The sequence below is a fragment of the Natrix helvetica genome (assembly GCF_964273705.1).
Source record: "Natrix helvetica genome assembly, chromosome: 11".
In the NCBI taxonomy this organism is placed as follows: Eukaryota; Metazoa; Chordata; class Lepidosauria; order Squamata; family Natricidae; genus Natrix; species Natrix helvetica.
Window position 1 is genome coordinate 18342119 of NC_138562.1, and position 23881 is coordinate 18365999.

Sequence of the window (23881 nt, forward strand, 5' to 3'; positions counted from 1 at the left end):
GCCCACGCATGTCACCGGGCATTGCAGAGAACTTTGCCTGGGCCGGGTCTGCAAAGTCTCTGCATGTTGGCCTGGGGAAGAAGTGGCACTTTCTGGTGTTGGCCCCAGCCCGGGTCAAGCTGTGCGGAACCGAAAGTGGCCTGCGACTGCTATGTTTTCAGAGAAAAATGCAGGCTGGGAAACAAGAGTTGCAGCCCCTGTGGGGAGTGACCAAGTGATGACAAGCCTGTCATTGCTGCCCAACTAAGATTGGCACTCATGGTGTATGAACACCCCCGTCCAAGAGCGACAAGGAGCAATTCCTTGGGCGCTTTCTTTCGGGCGCACAGAGCCCACGGATGCAATCTGATGTCACAGAATGGGGAAGGCTTCATTGGCTCCAGCAGAGGCTCCAGGATAAAGGCTTGCTCGCTGGGGTCTTCCTTCAAGAAGACGGGTGGAGCCCTCAGTGGTGGCAACAGCCCCAGAGTGGTGGGCACATTCGATAAGTTTAAAAATAAATCCTCTTTGGAAGCTTGAGGAATCTTGGGAGTGGATTCTGAAGTGTCAGAGCAAAGCATGGCAGGGACCCCCAGAATCCTTTCCAACGGAAACCCCCTCTCCCCCCCCCCCGCAGGAACAGGGAGAGAGCCCCAGGGATCCCTGGTTGTGTCACCCGGCAGCTGCCCACCACTGGGGAGGCTCTTCTGGGAAACCCCTCTTAAGGGGATGCTCTCAGCGAGGGGGTCCTCGGACCCTCCCCAGCAATGGGCCAGGGAGAGTTTATGCCAAGGGCTTCTCTCATTGTTGCCCCTTGCCTCCTATGGGGGGGGGCATTCAGGAAGGGACCCTCAGGGGCATTCCAAGCGTTCCAGTCCCATTGAGATCGGCATATGCCAGGTGTGGGGGGGCGATCAAGGGCCCCCAAAGGGAAAGCCTTGCAGCAAGAGGGACCTTTGGCACCAGCCCGAACGCGGCGTGCTGCCTCTGCCCCCTTCCTCCTCCCCCTGCTCTCCCCTCCCCTTGGGGGCAATTGAGGAAGTGGGGAGGGGGTCTGGGTGGTCGGGGGGGGGCAGGTTCTGCGGGAGGGGCCCCGCGGGAGGGGGAGCCGGGCTGCCGCTTGGCGGGGGCGCCTCGCCTTTCGGAGGGCGGAGGGGGCGGCGCGAGGAGGGGGCGGGGGTCTCCAGGCGCCTCTCGTCCGTCCCGGGGGCGGTCCCCGTTGGCCCGCGACCGCCCCACCCTGGCCGCGCACTCCTCGCTGCCTCGTCGCCGCCGCCCCGCCGCGAACGCCGAGGGAGCCCCTGCCCGGAGGGAGGAGGTGAGGGCACCGGCTGAAGGGCGGGGGAGGGCTGGTGGCGGCGCCCCCTCACCCCACGCCCCCCCCGGACTTAGGGGGAAGTTCTGAGGGCGGGGGCGCCCCTCTTCGACACCCCCCGCTCGCCCTTCCCCCGACTCCGGCCCGCGCTCTTCCGTTCCGGGTTTTCCGCCTTGCCCGCTCGATCCGAGCGAGCGGGCAGCTCCGCTCCGGGTTTTGAGCGCCGCCGGCCTGCCGCGGCCAGTCTCGCGAGCTCCGGTGAGGGGGCAGCCAATCGGCGCGCAGGGCCCGGGAGCCGGCAGCCAATCGGCGCGCAGCGCTGCCTCAGCCCCGACCAATGGGCGGCCTCCCCGACCTCCCCCTCGCTCGGGCTGCGGCGCGCGGAGAGCTCCGAGCGCGCCTCCATTTAAAGGGGCCGCCGCCTCCGCACGCTCGTGGGGGGCTCCGGCAGCGCCTGTGGCGGGGACGGGCGCGGCGGGGCGATCTCCGCGGCGGAGCCGGGGATCGGCAGGTGAAGGCGGGCGCCGCGGGGGGCGGGGGCGCGGGGCCTCGTGAGGGGAGGGGGGAGGGCGAGGGAGGGGCGGGGCCACGGCTGGGGGAGGGGCGCGCGGGGGGTCCTACAGGGACTGGCGGGGGCGCCCTTCCCCCACTCACGGGGCGGCGTCGCTGCGGGGCGGGACCGGCCAGCACTGCAGGGGGCGCGGGCGGCCTCCCTGGACGGACTGGCGCCTCCCACCGGCCTACCCTGCAGGGGGGTCCACGACGGCGGGGCGGATCTGCGGGGGGTCCCTCCTCCCCCACCCGCCCGCAAGGGAGGAGCGGCGCGTCCCGCAGGCCCCGCCAGGACTGCGAGGGGGCTGATCCGCGGGGCCATCAAGGCGGGCGGGCGGGCATGGCGGAGGCCCGGGGTTGCGAGCGCTCCCGCAGGGGCTTCCCCGGAGGGTCCCGCGTGGCTCCAGCCAGCCGGTGGCGGCTGCTCCAGCCAGCCGCCGTCAGCAGCCCGTGACTTAGCACGACGCTCTGCGCCCCGTTCCAGAAGGGTCTGGGGTGGGTGGGTGGGGGTCGCGCTCCGTTCCGCCCCGCAGCGGGATCCCTCTGGGGGCTGCTCTGCCAGGAGCCTGTTGAGGAGGCACCAGGGGCGCTTCAAGCGGGGTGGAGTTTTGGGGGTTCCTAGGGGAGGGGAGGCCGGACCCTGCCTGGAGGGGAGGGGGAGCCGGACCCTGCCTGGAGGGGAGGGGGAACCGGGGGTCCCGTGCTGGGCTGCCGGGGATCGCAGGCGGCGCTTCGGGCGGTCCCAGGAGTCCGCTCAGCTCCCGCAAGACCTGCTCGGGGCTCCTGGATGGAGGAAGACGCGGCGATCTGCGGGGGGAGGGACGACGACCCGGAAAGTGGGGAGGGGTATTTTAGAGAAAAGTGTGTTGCCTGCCTGTCAAACTCAAGGCAGCCTGTAAGAAAACCTCCTATGAAACCCCCCCCCCCTCCCGGCCTCTGCAAACAGGGCTGCTGGGAGATCCAAAGGGTGGGAGGGGGCGGCTGCTGGATCTCGAGGGATCCACCCCTCTTGATCTCCCTGGGAGAAGCGGAACCTGCAGCCTCCTCTCTTCGTCCACATGTGGCAGACAAGACAGATTCCTTGGGGAGAAGAGGGTCCTGGAGGCCATAAGGGGCTTTAGAAGTAACCACGGAGCCCTTGCATTAAGGCAGAACCCTGAACAAGCAGCACAGCTCCCTTAAAAGAGGGGTGGGCCTGCCTGGGGCCAGTCAATGAATGAGCAGCTGCCGCTTGCAAGTTACCTTCGAGGGCAGCCCCACATAAAGCAGATTGCAGTAGCCTAAGAAAGGGAAGGGCAGGAGTTCAAACCACCGTCCTCCGCACCACCTGGTCAAGGGAAGGGAGTAACCGGTGGCCTGGCTGTCCTGTCCATAGCCTCTATCTGCTTCTCTCTTTGGAACCGCACGTCCAGAAGAACTCCCCAAATTGCCCCCTTGCTCCTTCGGGAGAAATGAGGCCGCAAGTGGATGAGTAGATGCCTGTCCATGTAAGACCAGAGACCGATAGCGATGCCATATTGCTGAGACTCCATCTGCCCCTCAGTCTCTGGGCCCTGGGTAAAAGCCCCGCAACGTCTCCTACTTCACCTGCATAGAGATGTAAACGTGAGGCTGGATAGGGCCAGCGTAGTGAGAGTGCCTAACCCCAAGGCCACCTGTGACATCCCTTGATGGTTGTGGGCACCACAGTTGGGTTGCCCCAGGGCAAACTCTCCCTCCTAACAAGCTTGATTGGAACTGCCCACTTAGGGGGGGGAAGAAGCATGCCAGCCAACCTCTCTCACCCCACCCTAGACCAGGATGGATTCTAGGGACAAGGAGGGACGGCCACCCCATCAAGGTCCTGCTGCATCCCCAGGCCTAAGTGGGTGGCTCTGCCTTGCCCAACAGAGGCTGGGCCGAGGCAGGTTCTTAAGGGCACTTGCCAGGGTCTGGCACCCTCCCACACAGTATTGCATCACCTGATGAAAATCATTGGCCAGTGAAGGACAGAACCTGCCAGGTTTCATTACCAGAGAAAGGAAAAAGGCCTGGAAGCCACGTACCTCTAACTTTGCCCAGGCTGGCCCTGTAGGCAGGCTCCCTCTCACGTTGCAAATCGTGGGCAAACAGACGCTGCGAAGGGCCCCCAAGCTGCCCTGGAGCTGCTTATGGCCGGCTCCGTCCACAGGAGACCAGCAAGCAGAGTCTCCCTTGTGAGTAGCTGTGTAGCTTGCTCAACACTCCCGTGGTTATCCCAATAAATGTTTTGCCTTTTTTGAGTGCTACCAACTGCAAGAGCTGGATGGTCGGAGGGTAGCATTGACTTGTCTGCCTCCTTCAGCTTACAGCGGAGGTGTAAATAAACAACTGCCGTAAACGGTTACAGCTTTTTGCATTCAACTGTTAGAAAGGGCCACCAAACCTCGGCTCTCAATTTAAAAAGTGAAGGAGGGGCAAAGGCTCGGTTGGATGGCCGTGGGGCCCAAGAAGATCTTTCAGCCCAAAACGTAGCTATGCCCATTCACACACACCGCTAAGTTATCAGACCCCTGTGTCTCTTGGGTGAAATGGGCCACAGCTCTCCACTTGTCCAGTGGATGAAGGTAGCATGGGTGGTCTTTTCTGCATTGGTTGGGGAAGAGGGTCATCAGGCAGATCCTGGGCTGGTTTAGGATTGGGAAGAACATTGACTAACTGAGTCTGTTAAGTGTTCATTGCGTGAGCACGGTATTATTTATGAAACATATAATTAATGCTGAGCTATTGATAGAACCTCATAGGTGGTACCTTGCTCAATAGTAGTAACTGTGAAAGGGATCTTGGAGTCCTAGTGGACAACCATTGAAATAGGAGCCAGTCGTGTGCAGCAGCTGCCAAAAAACCCAACACAGTTCTAGGCTGCATCAACAGAAGGAAAGAATCAAGATCACGTGAAGTATTAATACCACTTTATAAGGCCTTGGTAAGGCCACACTTGGAATACTGCATTCAGTTTTAGTCGCCACAATGTAGAAAAGATGTGGAGAATCTAGAAGGAGTTCAGAGAAGATTAGGGGACTGGAGACTAAAACATACAAGGAATGGTTGCAGGAACTGGGTATGTCTAGTTTAATGAAAAGAAGGACTAGGGGAGACATGATAGCAATGTTCCAATATCTCAGGGGTTGCCACAAAGAAGAGGGAGCCAAGCTATTCTCCAAGGCACCTGAGGGCAGGACAAGAAGCAACGGGTGGAAACTAATCAAGGAGAGAAGCAACTTAGGAGAAATTTCCTGACAGTTAGAACAATTAACCAGTGGAACAACTTGCCTCCAGAAGTTGTGAATGCCCCACACTGGAAGTCTTTAAGAAGATGTTGGATAGCCATTTGCCTGAAATAGTATATGGTTTCTTGCCTAGGCAGGGGGTTGGACTAGAAGACCTCCACGGTCCCTTCCAACTCTGCTATTGTATTATAACATCGGCCTAATTCTATTGCTTATTCAAACAGTATCCTAAACCAAGATCTAACGGCTGCATTTGTGCAACACATTAAACTTGGTTGGCCCTAACGTTGGCTTTAGTTCTGTTGGGTTCGCAGTTCTGTGCATTGGGAGCCTGAGAAAATGGGTTAACACAATACTTCAGTTAAGCGTCTGGTATGAACGCAAAATATTCTTCATTTCCCCCCCCCCCCCCCAACTGACGCGTGTTGGTCCCAGCTTTGCTTTTTCCAAAGTTAACACTCTGCATGAGTCAGCCTGTGGCCCTTTTGCAATGGATCGTTTTCATTAGGCTGTTCAGATCAATTGGGGTTTGGTATCCGTTAAGGAAGGAGGGGAGGGGGGTCTCTATGAAATAGGTTCCTGGGAGGAATCTTTCTACTGTGCCCACATGCTGATTTGCAGTGAAGAAGGACTCACCTCTTTCTTTTCCCAATTCTCAGTTGTTGGGCAGCTCTGGATGGATTCCAGCGAATTTCCTGCCTCTTTGGGGCCCCTGTCTCTGCACAATAAGCCCCTAATTGGGGATCTCCCTGCGGGCCTGGAGTTCGGAGAGGATCTCCTGGCCTCCCAAACGGCCTCCATCCCACAAGCAGCGACTGTCCAGCCCCAAGAGATGGAGTGGGAGGTGTCTAAGCAAGCAGCGTCCGACGGTAGCCTAGAGTTTGGCGTGGGGAAAGCCGCTGACCTCTCCACCCTAAACAAGTCTAATAGTTTGGCCCTGGGTAAGGCCAGCACTTTGGACCTCCTGGAGAAGCCTGGCCTTCTGGGCAGCTTGAGCAGAGGAGGGGGCCAGGAGGGGCTAGAGAAGTCTGGGGACCCCGATGGCTTCTTCAAGGCACCTGGATCTGTGGACCCGGAAAATGGGACCGAAGCCCCTTCTGTGCTGGGAACTGAACAGCGCCTGAGTCCCGAAGCTTTGCAGGAGGAGGAGGGCCCCCCCCAAAAAAGCATGGAGCAGGAGAGCCATGCCAAGCAGCCCGGCTGTGCTCCAAACAGCTCCGCCGAGGAGGACCCTGAGGTGGTCGAGGTGAGCAGTGTGCCCCCTTCGCAAGAAGCCATCCCCTCACCTGGCAGCCCCACAACGAGCCCACGGCTGGCGAAGAAGCCCCGGTTGAAATCCGCCAAGAAGAGCGCCCTGGACGCTTCGGCCCCCCCAGAGGAGGAGGAGGAAGGGGCCCCTCCGAACAGCCTTCCTGAGCCTGTGCCACCCCTGCAGCCCGTTCCAGAAGTGGCCGAGGGTAGTCTGAGTGCAGCCAAGAAAGAAAGTGGCCCCAGCGAAGCCACAAAAGCACGAGAAGCGGGAGCCCCGCCATCCCTTGCAGGTGGGTCAGCCTTCTCCCAGGGTTACCGCGGCCTCTTTCCCTGCCGCCTTGCGGTGCGCCAGTGCTGGCCGAGTAGATCTTCCTTCATGCTCTGCTGAGCAGATCCAGAGATCCTCCCGCTTCCTTCTCTGAATCCCGGGCCCCTTCTAAAACTCCCTCCTTGATCTCCCAGCCTAGGGGTCCCCAAACTTGGCAACTTTAAGACTTGTGGACTTCAGCTCCCAGAATTCTCCAGCCAGCATAGGAGAATTCTGGGAGTTGAAGTCCACAAGTCTTAAAGTTGCCAAGTTTGAAGATCTCTGTCTCAGCCTATGGAGCTTCTTGGCCATCCAGTCCGTGGTTGCCCCAAAAGTGCTTCTTCAAGAGACGACTGGAGTGTCTCATCCGTGAGAAGCAAAGCCTCTTCAAAGTCCAGTTGCCTCTTGAAAAAGCACCTCTGGGACTCCCTCCCCAGGTGCGGCTTTGTCCCCAGGACTGTGAGGCATCGTTCTCTGTTGGGTCCTCCTTGAGGATGATTGGGTCTCTCTCATCTTCTCTTGCAGGGGAAGGCGCTGGCGCGAAGGGAGCCGAGGCCCCCGTCGAAAGGGTAAGGTGGGCGAAAGCCAGCTGGGCATGGGTCTCTTCCTTCAGGCCTTGGCTGTGTTTGAGATCAGGGCTTGGGAGTCCCCAGGCCTGCCTTTCCCCCTTCCCAGTTCAGAGCCTTTGAACGGGCTGACGGGCTGGGGAGGGGGTCGCCTTCCATGGGGAGGCTCGGCCCCCGGTGGCTGCAGGGATGATTCCTTGGTGTCTTCCAGGAGCAGAAGAGGAGCGAGCGAGCCAGGAGGGCAGAGGTGTCTCGGCCAGAAACGGTCAACTCTTCAGAGAGCAGTAAGTCCACCCGAACAGGTGGGCCGGGGGGGGGGGTCCCAAATGGTACAGCAGATAAATTTGGGAATAGAACAAGTAAGGACAAAGAGGCGAGGCTGGACTACCCAGCTCAGAATAGCTTTGTGTGGGAGAGAAAGGCTTCCCTGCAGGCTGGAGGCAAAATCTCCGCTGGCCCTCTAGTTTTTCTTCCACAGCTGCATCCCTTTGAGAAAGGGAAGGCAGCGGCCAAAGAGAGGGGCTGGGGGCAGAGTTTGGGTCCAGGGCTTCTCTCTCCCCTACCGGTCCAGTCAATCCTTGGAAGTTGCTGAGGTGTTGCTTAACGTTCCCATTGCTGCGATATATCAGAAAACAACCGAAGGACAAAATCATAGCAAGAGACAAAAAGGAAATTTATGAGAAAGAAACCTCCCAACAAACAAACCAATTAAACCAATTTTAGCTCCATTAAACCCCGCCACTGGATCAATAGGTAAAAGCCGTTCGTTGTTTTGAAGAACAAGTGAGACCAGGGGTCAGCAGCTGGGGGTCCGTGAGAAAATTTTGGCGGCGGTCTGCAGAAAAAATTGTTTGCAATTTTTTTCATTTTGCACTACTAAATACTAGTAATCGTTTTATTAAAAAATCATATTGGCGGTCCGTGGGATTTAAAATTATGAATGTTGTGGTCCCTGAGGTCTGAAAAGTTGGTGACCCCTGAATTGGACCCCAATCGGTTGTCCCATCTTATCCACAAAGGACTATGAAGTCGAGATTGGGCAGTTTTCTTCAGCCTGAGGCCCGTAGAAAAACATTTACACGAATTACCACACATAAACAAAACCTCGTTTTCCTCAGGTTTCCTCATATGTAACTAGAGGCGCACCGGATCAAAAGATGCCGCTATTTTTATTTAGATTTTGGAGGGACGATGCCAGGCGAAGCCATTCGGGTGGCATCTTTGGGGCGCTGGGGGATTCCTCATTTCAGGAGGGAGGGAAGCCCTGAGCCCTTGCTCCCTCTTCTCCCGCCTCGCAGTCCCCGTCTCTGATGAGGACTCCGATGCCATGGTGGATGACCCCAACGACGAGGACTTTGTCCCCTTCCGCGCCCGCCGGCCCACCCGCCTCTCCCTGCGCAACCAGACGGCCCAGCGGGCGGCCCGCTCGACCATCACCAAGATGAACTGTGCCAACTGCCGCACGCCACTGCAGAAGGGCCAGACGGCTTACCAGCGCAAGGGCCTCCCCCAGCTCTTTTGCTCCAGCACCTGCCTTACCACCTTCTCCAAGCGGCCCCTCAGCAGGAAGAGCTGCACCTTCTGCAAAAAGTAGGCGCTCCCCCGCTTCCGCCCTTCTCCGGGGCGCATCCTTGGCCTCCCTGCTCCCCTTCTCTCCCCCCCCCCCCCCCAGACTGTGGGAGAGCCTCCTGGTCCTGGCTTGCCGTGTCCCATGGGCAGGGGGAAGTGGTAGCCTTTCTGCCCCTGGCCTGACGACGCTTTTCCTCCCTTCAGGGAGATTTGGAACAGCAAGGACTCGGTGGTGGCCCAGATTGACAACTCCTTCCACGAGTTCTGCACCTCGGTTTGCCTCTCGCTCTACGAAGCGCAGCAGCAGCAGCAGCGCCCGGCTCCACAGGCAGCCGAAACCTCGGACACCGTCCGGTGCAGCGTCTGCTACAAGACTGGGGAGGTGAGCAAAGGCCTCACCCTGTGGCCCCCTTGCCCGGGAAGGCTTGCCGTGGGAGTTTTCCCCTCTCCCTACCTCCCGTACTCCCCTCCCTGGCGCCGGGGGTGGGGGGTCCGTGGCCGGCCTGCGACCGCTCCGCTTCCCCATCAGATCCAGCACGAAGTGAGCAACGGCAGCGTGGTGCACCGCATTTGCAGCGACGCCTGCTTCACGAAATTCCGGGCCACCAAAGGGCTGAAGACCAACTGCTGCGACAGCTGTGGCCTGTACCTGTACAACAAGGGGGCCCCCTTGGAATACCTCTTCCACGAGGGGCAGCAGAAGCGCTTCTGCAACCCTGCCTGCCTCAACAGCTACAAGAAGGTACGGGCGGCTGAAAGGGGTGGGGTGGGGGGAGGCTCACTCTCTGGGGGAGGGCCCCGGGGGGTGGGGTTGCCCGCCTCCCCCAGCGCTTGGGAGGTGGTGGCCTCGCAGGGGAGCCCCTCGGGGTTGGCGCTGATGAGAAGGCCAGGGGAGGGAAGACGCGGGGGCTGCCGGCCAGCCTGCCCAGCAGCCCCCCCTCCGTGCCCTGGGTCTCTGCAGAAACACACCCGGGTCTACCCATGCATGTGGTGCAAGACGCTGTGCAAGAACTTTGACATGCTCTCCCACAAAGACCACAACGGCAAGCTCTGCCTCTTCTGCTCCGTCTGCTGCACCACCTCGTACAAGGTCAAGCAGGCCGGACTGACAGGTACCGCGGTGGGGGATGCCTTACACGCGCCCAGGGCGGGGAGGCGGGCGCTGGGCCTCTGGGGGGAAGAGAGGACCAGTCCTGCGGCGCAGACTCCTCCTGCCCGCGCTCTCTGTGTCTCCTGGGGCCCGCCCTGACCCTGCACCGTCCCCTTCCCTTCCCCCCTCCCCAGGACCCGTCCGGCCTTGCAGCTTCTGCCGGAAGAGCCTGTCTGAGCCCTGCTATTACAACAAGAACAAACAGGTGGTGTACCAGTTCTGCAGCCCCAGCTGCTGGACCAAATTCCAGGTACATACGGAGGCTCTTCCGCCGTCACAGTGACGGGACCGGACCCAGGAGCCCTCTGGCTTGCTCTGCACGGCTGCTGCAGTCTGGGGCCTCCCGTCAGACTTCTGACGTCTCTCTGCTCTCGCATTTCTTTAGAAAGGAAAGAAAAAGGCTTCTAGCTCATTGTTTGTCCAGGACAGCTTTGAGTTAGGGAAAGGCGGTGTCTGCTAACGGCCGTGGGGCTCCGAAGGTGTAGGGACTCCCAGAGGCCTCCCCCGTCCCCTCGCTCTTGGCGCTCCCCTCTTTCTTACGTCCCCTGCCCTCTTCGCGTCTGAGTCACCAGAGTGGATAGTCTGTGAATACGCTGTTCTGTGTGTTGATTTGCCTTCTTAAATTCTGGTGCTGCTTGGAGAAGAGCCTCCTCCTTCTGGGCCTCTGGGCCCCGGCTTCCCCTCCCAGGCTGTGTGTGTGAGGTTCCCCCCACCCCCCTCTTGCTTTCTGGGTTCTTGGCGCGCTCCCCTATCACGCTCTGCCATTGCCTATGCCCTTCTTCCTTCCTTCTTCCTTCCTTCCCTCGTTCCCTTCTGCTGAGTTCATCTTTCCCCTCGTCCTCCCAGCCGTTGTTCTCCGTTGCAGCATTGCGTGACTGAATCTTTTTCTCACAGTGGAGACATTCAGGATCCCGCTGACATCACAGAAGCTTATAGCCAATGACCGGGAGTGGGGTGGGTTGGGGGCGAGGCTGCACATCTCATTCGTAGCTTACGGATCTTTCTATATCTATGATGTTGAATCTCTCGTGTGGTGGGGGGGGGGGTGTCATTGTCTCAAATAAAACTGTTTTTGCTTCTGCCGATGACGAAGAGACTTTGTGTCTGCTATCCAATAAATCAGTGAAATTAACCTCCTGTGTGATTTGCATAATTTATTTCACTCGCAGAAAGTTGGTCTTGGGCTGCCATTCCCTCTGGCCAAAGCCTGTCCCCTCCCAGGAGCAGCAGCAGCACAGGGGGGGCTGGCTGGAGGGGCCCCTTCTTGGTGCCACGGGATTGGGAGGGGAAGGGGAGCACTGGGAATGGGCAGGAGGTGAGGGGGATTCGGCGGTGGGGGGGAGACAGGGACAAATGGAGCAATGAGGTGGGCAGGGAGCAGGCGAGGGGCTGGGAGACCCTGGGGGGGTGGAGGCAGTCCTGGGGCACAGCAAGGCGGGCAGGGTCCTGGTGCCCCTTCTGAATCTGTCCCCTTCCCTCAAAATGCAGCGCTCCAGCCCAGAAGGTGGGATCCACTTGACCTGCCATTCCTGCCACAACCTCTTCACTGGGAAGCCCGAGATCCTGGATTGGCAGGTGAGGGGGGCCGCCGGAGGGAGGGAGGGAGGAGGCAAGGGACCTTGCCCCAGGGAGGCTCCGGGAGGGGAGCTCTCCGCTCACACCCCACTGGGCCTCCTGGGCAAGCTCGGCTGACGCCTGCCCGCTTGGCGCCCCCGCTCTCTGCCAGGACAAGGTCTACCAGTTCTGCTGCCGGGACTGCTGCGAGGACTTCAAGCGCCTGCGAGGAGTGGTCTCCCAGTGCGAGCACTGCAAGCAGGAGAAGCTGCTGTACGAAAAGATCCGCTTCTCGGGAGTGGAGAAGAACTTTTGCAGCGAAGGTACCCAGGCGGGGAGCTCGATCGTTGCCGAGGGCAGAAGTCCCCCCGGCCGCCATCTCCTCGGGGCAGGTCGTTGCATGCGGTGGGCAGGGGCGAGAGGCCGCGTCGGCCTTAGGATCGGAGAGGTGAGCGACGGGGACCCCCTAGGCCGCCCGGGGCCAGTGCAGGAAGGGCTGCGTCAGGTGTGTGTGTGTGTGTGCTTGTGCGTCTGTCTCGTGCTTGGTCTCTCTGTGGTTGCCTGCTGTGGGCTCCTGTGGCCGCCCCCCCCTGGGAGGTTTTCATCCGTGTTGTTTCTCCGCAGGGTGTGTGCTTCTTTACAAACAGGATTTCACCAAGAACCTCGGCCTCTGTTGTGTGACCTGCACCTATTGCTCCCAGACCTGCCAGCGAGCGGTCACCGAGCAGCTGGAGGGCAGCACCTGGGACTTCTGTAGCGACGACTGCAAAAGCAAATACCTGCTCTGGTACTACAAGGTCAGTGTGGCCCTGCGCCCACCCACCCCCTCTTCCTTTCTTTCTTTCTTTGGGGAGGGGGCCTGACAGTCCTGGTTCAGGGGAAGGGAGTTGCCTCTTCTTTGCGCTAAAAGGCCGAAACGTTCCCGAGAGCACCGAGGGGGGGGTAGATCCATAAAGCGCCGCCTTAGAAGCAAAAGGGGCTACCAAGAGGCCGAGCTCTCTGTCCAGAAAGTGGTTTAAGGAGTGCCCTCCCAGGGGTGGGTGGGGAGAGGGACCCTGCCTTGGGCTTTCCAGAGCGAGGGGAGGCAGCTGAATGCCATTCTCCAGGTCGCAAACCCCCCCGCTCTCTTCGGAGGTGGGCCAGAGCCGGCTTCAAAGGTCCCCCCCTCTCCGCCCTTTGGGGGACGACCGTCAGCAGCTGCTCCCCGGTTCCCGTTTAGAGCGCAAAAGCCAGGAGCCACGTGTGGCTCGCTTGCTGGTGCTCTTCCGTGGCCCTCAGAATTGCCCCAGGGGACAGAGATTTAGGTCGTCTTCCCTCACGGGGGTGTTCTTTCCCAGCTGCTTAAGGCAGCGTTCGGCCCTTTCAGTCTCCCCCTTCGGTGGGCCTTCTGTGCCGCCTAAGCCAGAGCTGGTAGATGTGACACACACACCCTCTCCTCGCTCTGCTCTTCGCTGGGCTGCTGCCTGGCCACATCTGTGCTGGTGTGGCCGGTGGCCACGGGCAGAAGTGTGGCAGCCTAGCCCCGGAAGCCCCCCGGAGGACCTGGGCCCAGCTAGTATCTCAGCCCAGCCCAGGGTCTCAACAGGTCAATGAAAGTTTGGTTTTATATAGGACAGGTGGGGAGGTGGGAAGCTGCAGTGAGGATGAGATTCCTGGCCCAGCTGGGTTGGCCTAACTCTCCCTCTCCCACTCTGGTGCCCCGTAGGCAGCTCGGTGCCACGCTTGCAAGCGGCAGGGGAAGCTGTTGGAAACGATTCACTGGCGAGGTCAAATCAAGCATTTCTGCAACCAACAGTGCCTGTTGAGGTTTTACAACCAACAGAATCAGCCCAACCTGGACACCCAGAAAGGGCCTGAGAGTCTGCTGAACAGTGAGTAGCCGGTGCTTCGGCCAGCCAAGACTTGGAAGCGCATGAGTGGAAAGGGGGCTAAGGAAGGATCCTGCACTGGCCCCGTGGCGGGTGGGTCGTGGGCTGGAACTCCACCATGAGGGTGGGGGTAAGGGGAAGGGGGGGGCTTCCCTTTCTCGCTCACCTCTCTGGTTCTGACACGCCGGGCCAGCCGGGAGTAGTGCGGCCCAAGGTAGCCCCACATCAAATAGGCTGTGGGGCAAACTGTCTCTAGGGAGGAAGAGACAGCCAAATGGATCTGTGGACCAGGTGGGGAGGGGTGAGGGTGGGCGGCGGACCTGTTGTCCTCCTTTGCTCAGGACTGGTTTACACTTGGGGGCGTTGGGATGGGGACCACCGAGGCTGGGAGGGCTTTTCCATGGTGCATTTGATGTGCCCGCTGTGGCCATTCCTGGGTTTTCCACGGTGCTTATTTAATCCCATTGGCTTGGTTTCACTCGCTCTGAGAAAGCATTTCGAAGCGTCTGGGTAGACCACACCAAAACATCAACTCCAGAGGAAAACTAAAAGTACTTTCATTGAGGTTGGCTCTATAACGGATTCTTGCACGTCTGGTTATGTTCTACCACCTCCTCCCTCCTCCTCCTCGCAGTCCAATGAAGTAGAGAGGTGTCTGAGCCTCTTCCAAATATTATCTGTCTGCTGTGGACCTAAAATATATTTTGCCCCTCCTTTCCTGAGCTTGTCGATTATCTCCATCCAGGTCATTTTTCTTACTCTCTACAGTAGCGGTCTGGGCAGGGATGGGGCCATCTGGGTGACAACCCCCCCCTACTTGCCATTTCGCTTCCCGGTAGGTGCTGGTTGTCACCTTTAAGGCATTGGGTGTTCCTGTGATCATCAAGCCCCTTTCTCCCTACTTCGCTGTTCACCTAATTATTGTTTTTTTAAAAAACTTTCATTTATTGAACTGTAGTTAATGAACATTCTCAAGGAACTGAGTGGCATTAATAGACGAGAGAGAGAGAGAAAAACCGTACACGAAGTTAAAAAGGGTCGAAAGTAGAGAGAGGCATAATATACCTTTACCAGATCTCTAAATGGTATTGACAGAAGGTCTGTTGTAACGGAGATACAATATAAAACCCATCTGATTTTGATGAATTGTGGTCCTTGCCCCTGGTGTTTTTTAATGTTAACTTTATTTGTAATCTTTTCTAAAGTAGCTCTTTGACAAGGCCCTGTTTATCCACAGCCATTTAACATGCGTAACACTTTGCAATGTTGGGAAACTATTATTTTCAGCTGGTAAAATTAAGTGGCCATCAGTTCCTTCCTCTGCTCGTCCTATGAAACGGACCCTCCGTCCTAGTCCATCCGTTTGAGGATGCCATCCGATGGGACGGAGGAAAGGAGGTTTGGCAGCTGTCCATGCACTTCGGAGCTGGGTTCTCTCTTGCATCCTGGGGTGTGGGAGGGGAGCTGAAACCTGACCTCCCATCTCTTCTAGGAGAAAGGCCTCTTGCAAGGGTTGGGGGCTTCTAGCAGTAATAATACTTATTATATAATAATTATTATATTATTATTATTATTATTATTACTAAGGATATTGATTGACAGCTACTCACAGCCTTTTAAGGAGGGGGGCATCCTTTCATATACTCAAAGCTAACTCTTGTGACTTCTCCCACCAACTCCTCCCCCCCCAGGGCTGTCCCATCCCCATCCCAGGTGTATGGATTTTTACCACCCACAATTCTCAGAACTGGCCGTGCTGGCTAAGGAATGTTGGGAGTTGAAGTCCAGACCTCTGGGGGCTGCCCAAATTAGGAAGGGCTGCCGTGTCCCCCTTCCCATAAGAAAGTGAGCTATTTATAGCCGAATGGCAGGATGGGTCTATGTCTTACCTAAAAGTTTATGCCTCCCTAGTGACGTTTCTTTGTCCTAAGGCTAGGAATTAGTTTTTGAATGCCCAAAGGAACGTTCCAGTGTGAATGCCAGCTTTGCTGGGTTGGCTTTGTGACAGGTTAGTAGAAATGCTCCTCCAGGAGGGCCCAGGGATGGAGAGCTGGCCTCCCGTGGGGCAGAGGCATAAAGTCTTCTCGGGCCTTGGTTTGTGCAGCTGCCGACCTTCCAATGGGTTGGAAGAAGGCCTGTCTTTTCCTGCCTAAGTGATCCCTGGGTAGCTCCGGACTCCATCCGAGGGCCGCATTCCAGCGTTTTCCTCTAGTGGGGGTGGGGGACGTTCTCCCCCAGTTGTGCGTTCATACCCCCGGCGAGACTTAGACCCGTGTCTCCCGGGCACTGGCCTGTTCCTTGATGAGGACGTTGGCGGCTTCTCTTCCTGCTCCCCCCCCGGGTGAGGAGGGCCATGCACCTGAATGAACGAGCGCCTGGGCCAACCTTGCGCTCGCTGAACTTCCGGACAGGGCAGGTGTGGAGGAAGCTGCAGCCCTCAGCCCGGAAACTCTCTCTCTGCACAGGTCAGGCCCCGGAGCCCAAGCAGCCCTCTGCCGCTGCCCAGAAAGCAGAGCCCAGCGCGGTGAGTCTCGGGGCTGGGAGTGGTGGTGGTGGTGGCTCCTGTGGGGCTCAGGAGGCCCTGTGCAGCCTGGGTGGAGAGGCCGGCTTCTGTGCTGTGCGGGCAGGGGGAGACTGCCGGAGAAGGGCTCTTGTTGCCATCGCTGAGCCCTGCCCTGTCTGGATCTCTGCAGGAACCTGCCAAGGCCGCCCCCACCTCGCCAACGTCAGCTGCCCCCCAGCCCCCTCAGCCGGTCACCCCCCGGAAGAACAAGGCCGCCATGTGCAAGCCGCTCATGCAGAACCGAGGGATTTCCTGCAAGACCGAGATGAAGTCCAAGGGCTGCCAGACAGGTGAGCCCCCTCCCCCCCCCACTTCCTTCATCCCAGGGGCCGGTCCTCCTGGCCCCAGAGCTCCTGGCTGGGGAGTGGGTTGAGCTCTCCCGCGTGGCTTTGAGAGAAGGGGGGAGGGAGGCCTTGCCTGGTCCCAGGATAGGAGGTGTGGGGGGGGGGCGGGCAGGTGGGTGAAGACCTGCCAACCGTTTCCTTCCTTCCTGACAGACGACTGGAAGCCTCAAATGATTGTGCTGCCCATCCCGGTGCCAGTCTTCGTGCCCGTGCCCATGAACATGTACTGCCAGAAAGTCCCGGTGCCTTTCTCCATGCCAGTCCCTGTGAGTTACCACCTCCTCCTTCCGGAGCCCCCGCCTGCCTTCCGCCCTGCCCTGCCTGGCCCTGACCTGCCTCTCCTCCCAGGTCCCTGTGCCAATGTTTCTGCCCACCACCCTGGAGAGCACAGAGAAGATTGTGGAGACCATTGAGGAGCTCAAGGTGAAGATCCCTTCCAACCCTCTGGAAGCTGACATCCTGGCCATGGCGGAGATGATCGCCGAGGCCGAAGAGCTGGACAAAGCCTCCTCTGACTTGTGTGGTGAGTTCTGCGGGGGGGGGGGGGGGCTGACCTGCCACTGGGGAGGGGCACGCGGGCAAAACTGGGTCGCTCTGCCAGGAACCCCTCCTGGGCTCCACCTGAGAGCAGCCTCTGGGGGCATCTGCAGCCAGGCGAGAGGCGGAGAGGGGCTCTCTGGACTCAAGAAGCCTTGGCGGCTGTGGAGGCCGCTGGGGGCAGCCAGCGAGTGGTGGACAAAGGCAGGCAAAAGTAAGGGGGGGGGGAACCCTCATCCTGGGCCTTCCTGCCCCCTTCTCTATGCATCCTGGATCTTCTTAGGGAGAAGAAGGCTGGGGTGGGGAGTGGAGGGGAGTAGTTGGGAAAGAAAGGCCTCAGCTCCTCCCCCCCCGCCCTCCATCGACCATCATCCTGTGCTCTTCAGAGCCCAAAGGCCCAAATCGACCCCGATGCTTGCAGGGGTCGCACGAAGGAGCTCAGGCCTGACACTCCCCCCACCCCTGTCTTCATAGATCTGGTGAGCAACCAAAGTGCCGAGGGTCTCCTGGAGGATTGCGACCTCTTTGGGCCGGCCAGGGATGACGTCCTGGCCATGGCGGTCAAGATGGCCAACGTCCTGGATGAGCCGGGGCAGGACCTGGAGGCCGACTTCCCTAAAAGTGAGGGCAGCGCCAGGGGCGGGTGGAGGGCAGAGGGCTTCCCCACCCGCCAAGGAGGAGGGCCTGGGCTCCAGCGGCTCCTGTGTTCCCCCACAGACCCCTTGGACATCAATCCCAGCGTGGACTTCCTCTTCGACTGCAGCCTGGTGGCCCCCGAGGACGTCGCTACAGACTCTGACTTGCCTCGCGCGATTCGCAAGGTGGGTCCCTCCTGGGGTGTCGTTCCCCCCCCTCCTCCCCCGAGAAGGAACTGGGCATGGCTAGTTTAATGAAAAGAAGGACTAGGGGAGACATGATAGCAGTCTTCCAGTATCTCAAGTTTGCCACAAAGAAGAGGGAGTCAAACTATTCTCCAAAGCACAAGAAGCAATGGGTGGAAACTAATCAAGGAGAGAAGCAACTTAGAACTGAGGGGAAACTTCCTGAATTAATCCGTGGAACAGAAGTTGCCTCCAGAAGTTGTGAATGCCCCAACACTGGAAGTCTTTAAGAAGATGTTAGATAGCCATTTGTCTGAAACAGTATAAGGTTTCCTGCCTAGGCATGGGGGTTGGACTAGAAGACCTCTAAGGTCCCTTTCAAATCTGCTATTGTATTGTAAGGACCTTGTAATGCCAGAGCCAGAAAGGCTCTCTAAGGCTGAACATGACAATGTTTCAAGATAAAACGATTACTGTAATTCAACATTCTACATCCAAGTATATAAATAGTATATATTTATATACTATAAAGTATATCAATATATACCGTATTTTTGGGTTATAAGACGCACCAAGGTTTTGAAGAGGAAAATCTTTTTTAAAAAAGTTTTTGCACTCTGCAAACCTCCCCAAAACCACCCATTTTTTGCAAAAATGGGCCCGTTGTTTTCCCAAAAAAAGGCGTGAATAGCCTTTAAGGGGCTTATAGGGTGCTCCTGATGGGGTGCCCCCCCAAAAAAACGAGCAAAAAACGGCCTGTTTTTTGTCAAAATAATTGCATGCATAGCCTTTAGGAGGCTTATAGAGTACTCCTGAGGGCTTGGGGGGGGGGGGAAATTGAGCAAAAACCGGCCCGTTTTTCACCCATTTCTGCCCTCCCCAGCCCCCAGGAGCACTCTGAAAGCCTCCTCAAGGCTATGCACGGCCATTTTGGTGAGGGGGCGGGGCCTTGGGAGGCAAAAAAAGTTGCAGTCAGTGTATAAGACGCCCCCAGATTTTCAGCCTCTTTTTTGAGGGAAAAAGGTGCGTCTTATTCTCCGAAAAATACGGTACATTATAGTATATAAATATACGCAAGTATATAGCAGACAGACAGACAGATATATGTAAATACTAGGTGTATCAAGTCAGGCCCCACAGGCCAAACAGGATATACTTTACTTGAATGGCAGTTTATCAATATGCAATACAATAAATATAACCCATATTCACCCTTATTTGTTTTAAAAAAACAAATATTAAATGCATTAACCTCCCATCGGGAGCTCTTGGCTACCGGAGGACCCAGAAGTCTCACTTTCTACGCAGGTTTTAGAAAGGAGCCGAGATTCTTTTTAGTGGAAGGAATTTTTTTCTTCTTCTTTTGCTTTCTGATAAATGAAAAGTAGTTTGCTAATGTCGCCACGAGGCCCTCTCAAAATATGCTATGAACAAAAATTCACCTAAGCTTTAAAAAAAAAAGACAAACGTGAGAATCCTGTGAAGCAAGCTATCCCCCCCCCCACCCTCTTCCCCCTATCCTGTCTCCCCAGGGAGAATCTTCTGCGGGGGGGAGGGGGCAGGCGGGGGCTGTATTGCACTAAGGTTTTGCTCCTCTGAGTAAACAATACCTGGAGAAGAAAAGTCTTCTCACTCAGTACGAAGCGGGAAGCTATTTGGCCGCCGGTTGCAGGGGGAGGACCTGGGCTTCTCCCCATCTGCCTGGCAGATGCTGATTTCACCAGAAGCCCCCCCCCCCTGCCCCCACCACTTGCCCCCCCCTCCCTCAACCCTGCCCCACAGGGCCAGAAGCGCCTGGTGTTGTCCGAGAGCTGCTCCAGGGACTCCGTAAGCAGCCAACCCAGCGGCTCAGTCCTCAACTCCTCCTACGGGGTCAACGCCTGGAAGAGCTGGGTGCAGGCCAAGTACGTGGGGGCTGAAACCAGCAAGGGCGACGAGCTGCGCTTTGGCCGTAAGTCCGGGACGTGTGGATAGGGGGGAGGAGCAGGGTGAGCTGCCCACCCCGGGGGGGGACCCTGCCCGCTCCCACTTCTAAGCCTGCCCTGTTGCCGCCCGCAGCCAAGCCCATGCGGATCAAGGAGGATATCCTAGCCTGCACGGCGGCCGAGCTGAACTACGGCCTGGCGCAGTTCGTCAAGGAGATCACCCGGCCCAACGGGGAGCGCTACGAGCCAGACAGCATCTATTACCTGTGCTTGGGGATCCAACAGGTGAGGCCCCGTGTCAGCCAAGCCCCTTGCAGGGGGAAGGGCACAGTCGGTGAGGGAGACCTCCATAGATGCTCTCCATGGATAAGGCTTTCCTTTATATATATATATATGTATTGAGTTACAACCCCTGGTATGCCCAAATATATTTATCAGTCATTTATTTATCAGCACAAACGCAACATTATATATACACACACACAAACACATACATACACACAATTCATTTTTCATTAGCCAGTGTGCCATTTGGGTATAAATATTCTGTGCCAACATTCAAATATGCAATCTTATTCATTCTTTAATCTCATCTTAGCTTAATTTCCAATACCTTAAGTATCTAATATTATAACAATCCCATTGTAATTAGTTTAACTCCATGAGTTATATTGACTATTAATATATTTTCTATACTTTAGATAACTTCTTCTACTGTTAATTCTTATGTCTATTCTCTAACCACCGGAAAAAAAGATTCCCCAATTGTATAATAATCAGTTTTGTTCTTTCTCTTGGATAGCCAGTCAGTCTGTTCATTTCTGCACATTCTAAATATTTCCCTAATCACATTTTCCCCTGTAGGGATCTCTTCGCTTTTCCAATTTTGTGCAAATACAATCCTAGCTGCTTGTTATAACGTGAATAATCAAATTTACATTTTCTTTAGTATAATTTTCTGGTAAAATCCCCAGCAAAAATATTTCAGGTTTTAAGTCAATATGTTGGTATATCATCTTTTCCAGCCATGTATGTATTTTAGTCCAATATTTTTTTTGCTTCTGGTCCAGTGTCTGGTAGCATTTCCAAAATTTAGCTGATTTTCGCCAGTCTTGCCGGTGGCCAATGGCATCTATAAAATATCTTGTACAAATTATCTTTATATGCAGCTGACATTGTTAATTTATAATTTCTATCCCATTTAACTAGTTCTATCGTATAACCAAAGTTTTTAGCCCAAACTATCATTGTTTCTTTCACATGTTCTTCTTCTAATTTAATACTCAGTAGATAGCTATACAGGTTTATTTCATCATCCTCTCTTCTGTTCCTGTTAATATCGAATCCTATCAATTCCATATAAAAACCATATAATTTAGCATCCTTTTCATACCTAGATTGTATTTGCAATTGTGTAGACCAATCCATATTGATCCCTGGTTTTTTCTAGATCTTGTTTAGTTTTAAGCTCCCCTTTTTCAATCAGGATATCTTTTATATATCACAGTATTTCCCCTATACATAATATTTGGATGTATGAACGCTTCCATTATTGAAAGCCAGACTGGTATCTTTAAGTAACGCTGTTCTCTAACTTTCTCCCAAATAAACAGTAAAGCATTTCTTATATCATGTTCTTTGAAAGGACCCATGTATCTTATTTTCCCCATACCATAAAAAGGCAGGCGAACTCAATTGCAAGTCGTGTCCTTCCAGTGTCAATAATATTGTATTTCTCAATGCAATCCATTCTTCCATCCACCTTAACACCGCTGCCATGGATAAGGCTTTCCTGCCGGCTGTAGATGGCCTCTTCCCTGGGGGGCAGGGCATGGCGGGGGGGGGGCATATTTTGCCTTTCTGTGGGGTAAGAAAAGCAGCCACTACTTCTGTGTGAGAAGCTCGCAGACAGCAGCCCTCACAACACCTTTGGGGGGGGGGGACCCCAGAGAGGAGGAGACCCCCTGGAGGAGGGCCACGTGAGAGGCAGATGGGGAGGTATTCTCTTTGACCTTGTGACCTTCGGCCTTTGCAGTACCTGTTGGAGAACAACCGTATGGTCAACATCTTCACCGACCTCTATTACCTGACTTTTGTGCAAGAGCTGAACAAGATGCTGAGCGGCTGGCAGCCCTCGGTCCTTCCCAATAGTGAGTGCCTGCTGGGGGTGTTGGGGTGGGGGCCCTCTTGGAAAGGCAGGGGATGGCCTCCTAGGCTGGGGTTGGCCAGGTCTCCCTGCAGGCCTGAATCCATGAGTGTTTCGGCTGCATCCTCAGATAAGGCAGCCTGGGGGGGAGGGGTGTGTGAAGACTTCCGGTGTGAGAGGGGGGAGGGCATTGAGCACCATGGTGTGTCCAAAGTTGGCTCCTTCTGACCTCCTGCTAAGTTCCCCAGTGCTGTTCCGGGACCGAAACACTGCCAGTCTGGCTCGGATCACGGGGGGAACCCGTAGAAACACTTGGGAGGCTCCAAAGGCTTAGGATGATGGGAATGGGATTCCCAGCACTAGCAGCATAGGCAGGAACGCCGGAAGCCCCTTCCTGGGACCTCAAAATTCAGCTGTGTCAGGGGTACCACGCCCCTCAAGGATCTCTGGAGCCCAGGTCCCCCCCGCCAGTCTAGTTTTGACCCCCAGGCCCCCTGCCCACCCTCACAGCTGGCTGCGTCCTGCACCTTTGCAGGCACAGTCTTCTCCCGCGTGGAAGAGGAGCACCTCTGGGACTGCAAGCAGCTGGGCGTCTACTCCCCGTTTGTGCTGCTCAACACCCTCATGTTCTTCAACACCAAATACTTCGGGCTGCAGACGGCTGAGGAGCACATGCAGCTCTCCTTCACCAACGTGGTGCGGCAGTCGCGCAAGTGCACCATGCCGCGGGGCTCGGCCAAAGTCGTGAGCATCCGTTACTACGCGCCCGTGCGGCACCGGAAGGGCCGAGGTAAGGACAACGCCTTGTGCTCCCACCCGTGTTCTCCCACCCCGCCCAGCCCCACTCAACCTCTGTTGCCCCTTCCACGCAGAGAGCAGCCTGGGCAAACGGAGGAGAGAGGAGGAGGCGCCGGTCTTGGAGCAGCGGGAAAACCGCCTGAACCCCTTGCGCTGCCCGGTCAAGTTCTACGAGTTCTATCTCTCCAAATGGTGAGATGGGAGCGGGAGGGTGCCGCTTTTCCAGGGCAGGCCAGGAGGAGCCCGAGGGGTGTAGGTCCCTCCGGCTGCCCACCCAGGGCTCCCCTCCCCTCCTCTGATGCTCCCCTCTCTCCCCCTCCGGCCTGCAGCCCCGAGAGCCTCCGCAGCCGCAACGACGTCTTCTACCTGCAGCCGGAGCGCTCCTGCATCGCGGAGTCCCCGCTCTGGTACTCGGTCATCCCCATGGACAAGAGCATGCTGGAGAGCATGCTGAACCGTATCCTGGCCGTGCGTGAGATCTACGAGGAGCACAGCCGTGGGGTGGGAGGCCTGGATGACGACATGGACTGACCCGGGTGGCCCTCGCTGTGAGAGAAGGTGGGCTCCGGTGCTGCTCCCCCCATCCCCGGCTACAGGGACCGGGGGCAGCTCACCCGTCAGCCCTCTCCTTTCTGGGTGGACAGGCACAAAGGACTTGGCCGCCGCCTCTTCCACCCTGGCGAATTGGCCCCTGGTACCTCCGCCCTCCCCACGCTTCTCGGGGGTCCCTGCTTGGCTGGCCTCGTCACCTGGTCTCTTTCTCCAGACTGGCAGGGAAGGGGGCGCAGGTGGCTTCTGGACTTCGGGGTTGGATCGAGATCCCTTTCCTGGAGGGAAAGGAGGGAGGGAGGGTGGCTCCCGAGGGCCCATTCTCTTGTATGCCTCCTGCCCTTCCACCAACATCTGAGCCCGGCCTGCTGCTCTTCCTCCAGGGGCTCAGAGGCCGCCTCGCACCCGGGTCCCCCCCTCCCTGTCTCTGTGTGTGGCGTTGAACTCTGAGCTATGGCTGGTGGTGGTGCCGTTTGTTGAGCCTGTATATAAATTGTCCTGGCCCAGCCCTGCAGTGTCCGTGTCTCCAGTGAGCCAGTTGTGGGCCTCGTTGTCGCGTTGTGATATACTGGACGTTCAGTCCCGGCCCCCGGCTCCCACCCCCCTGCGCCTCTCTGGAAACCATTCATTTCAAATAAAGGAAGAAAAAGCTCTCTGGCTTTGGCTCTTTCTGGTGAGAGGGGGACGAAACTTGGCGCTGCGGCCCCAGAGATCAGCCGGGAGGGCCTCCAGACCAGTGGGGAGCCAGCCCCTCCCTTCCCCCCCCCCCCCCCGGTTTCTCTTTCTCACCTACCGGAGAAACAATCTTGGGTGACCGTCTCCTGTGTGTTTTTTCACCC

At 57.0% G+C, this 23881-nt stretch overlaps 1 protein-coding gene across 3 annotated transcripts; it reads left to right on the top strand.

Annotated features, from left to right (window-relative positions):
- Positions 1-1121: 1121 nt before the first annotated feature.
- Positions 1122-23695, top strand: ZMYM3 (zinc finger MYM-type containing 3). 3 transcript variants are annotated; one of them, XM_081964199.1, is made up of 25 exons: positions 1122-1297; positions 5754-6635; positions 7178-7221; positions 7430-7502; positions 8517-8808; positions 8992-9169; positions 9317-9529; positions 9749-9899; positions 10072-10187; positions 11426-11512; positions 11664-11814; positions 12116-12288; positions 13197-13362; positions 15825-15883; positions 16053-16212; positions 16420-16532; positions 16615-16789; positions 17278-17424; positions 17521-17624; positions 19407-19575; positions 19683-19834; positions 21585-21699; positions 22231-22485; positions 22568-22685; positions 22823-23695. In XM_081964199.1, exons 2-25 carry the CDS (start codon positions 5771-5773, stop codon positions 23022-23024), a joined length of 4278 nt encoding a protein of 1425 aa, XP_081820325.1. In that variant the 5' UTR covers positions 1122-1297; positions 5754-5770; the 3' UTR covers positions 23025-23695. The 3 variants fall into 3 exon arrangements, with proteins under 3 accessions (XP_081820325.1, XP_081820324.1, XP_081820326.1); XM_081964198.1 differs by lacking the exon at positions 1122-1297 and adding an exon at positions 1642-1805; XM_081964200.1 differs by lacking the exons at positions 1122-1297; positions 12116-12288; positions 13197-13362 and adding an exon at positions 1646-1805.
- Positions 23696-23881: the final 186 nt, after the last annotated feature.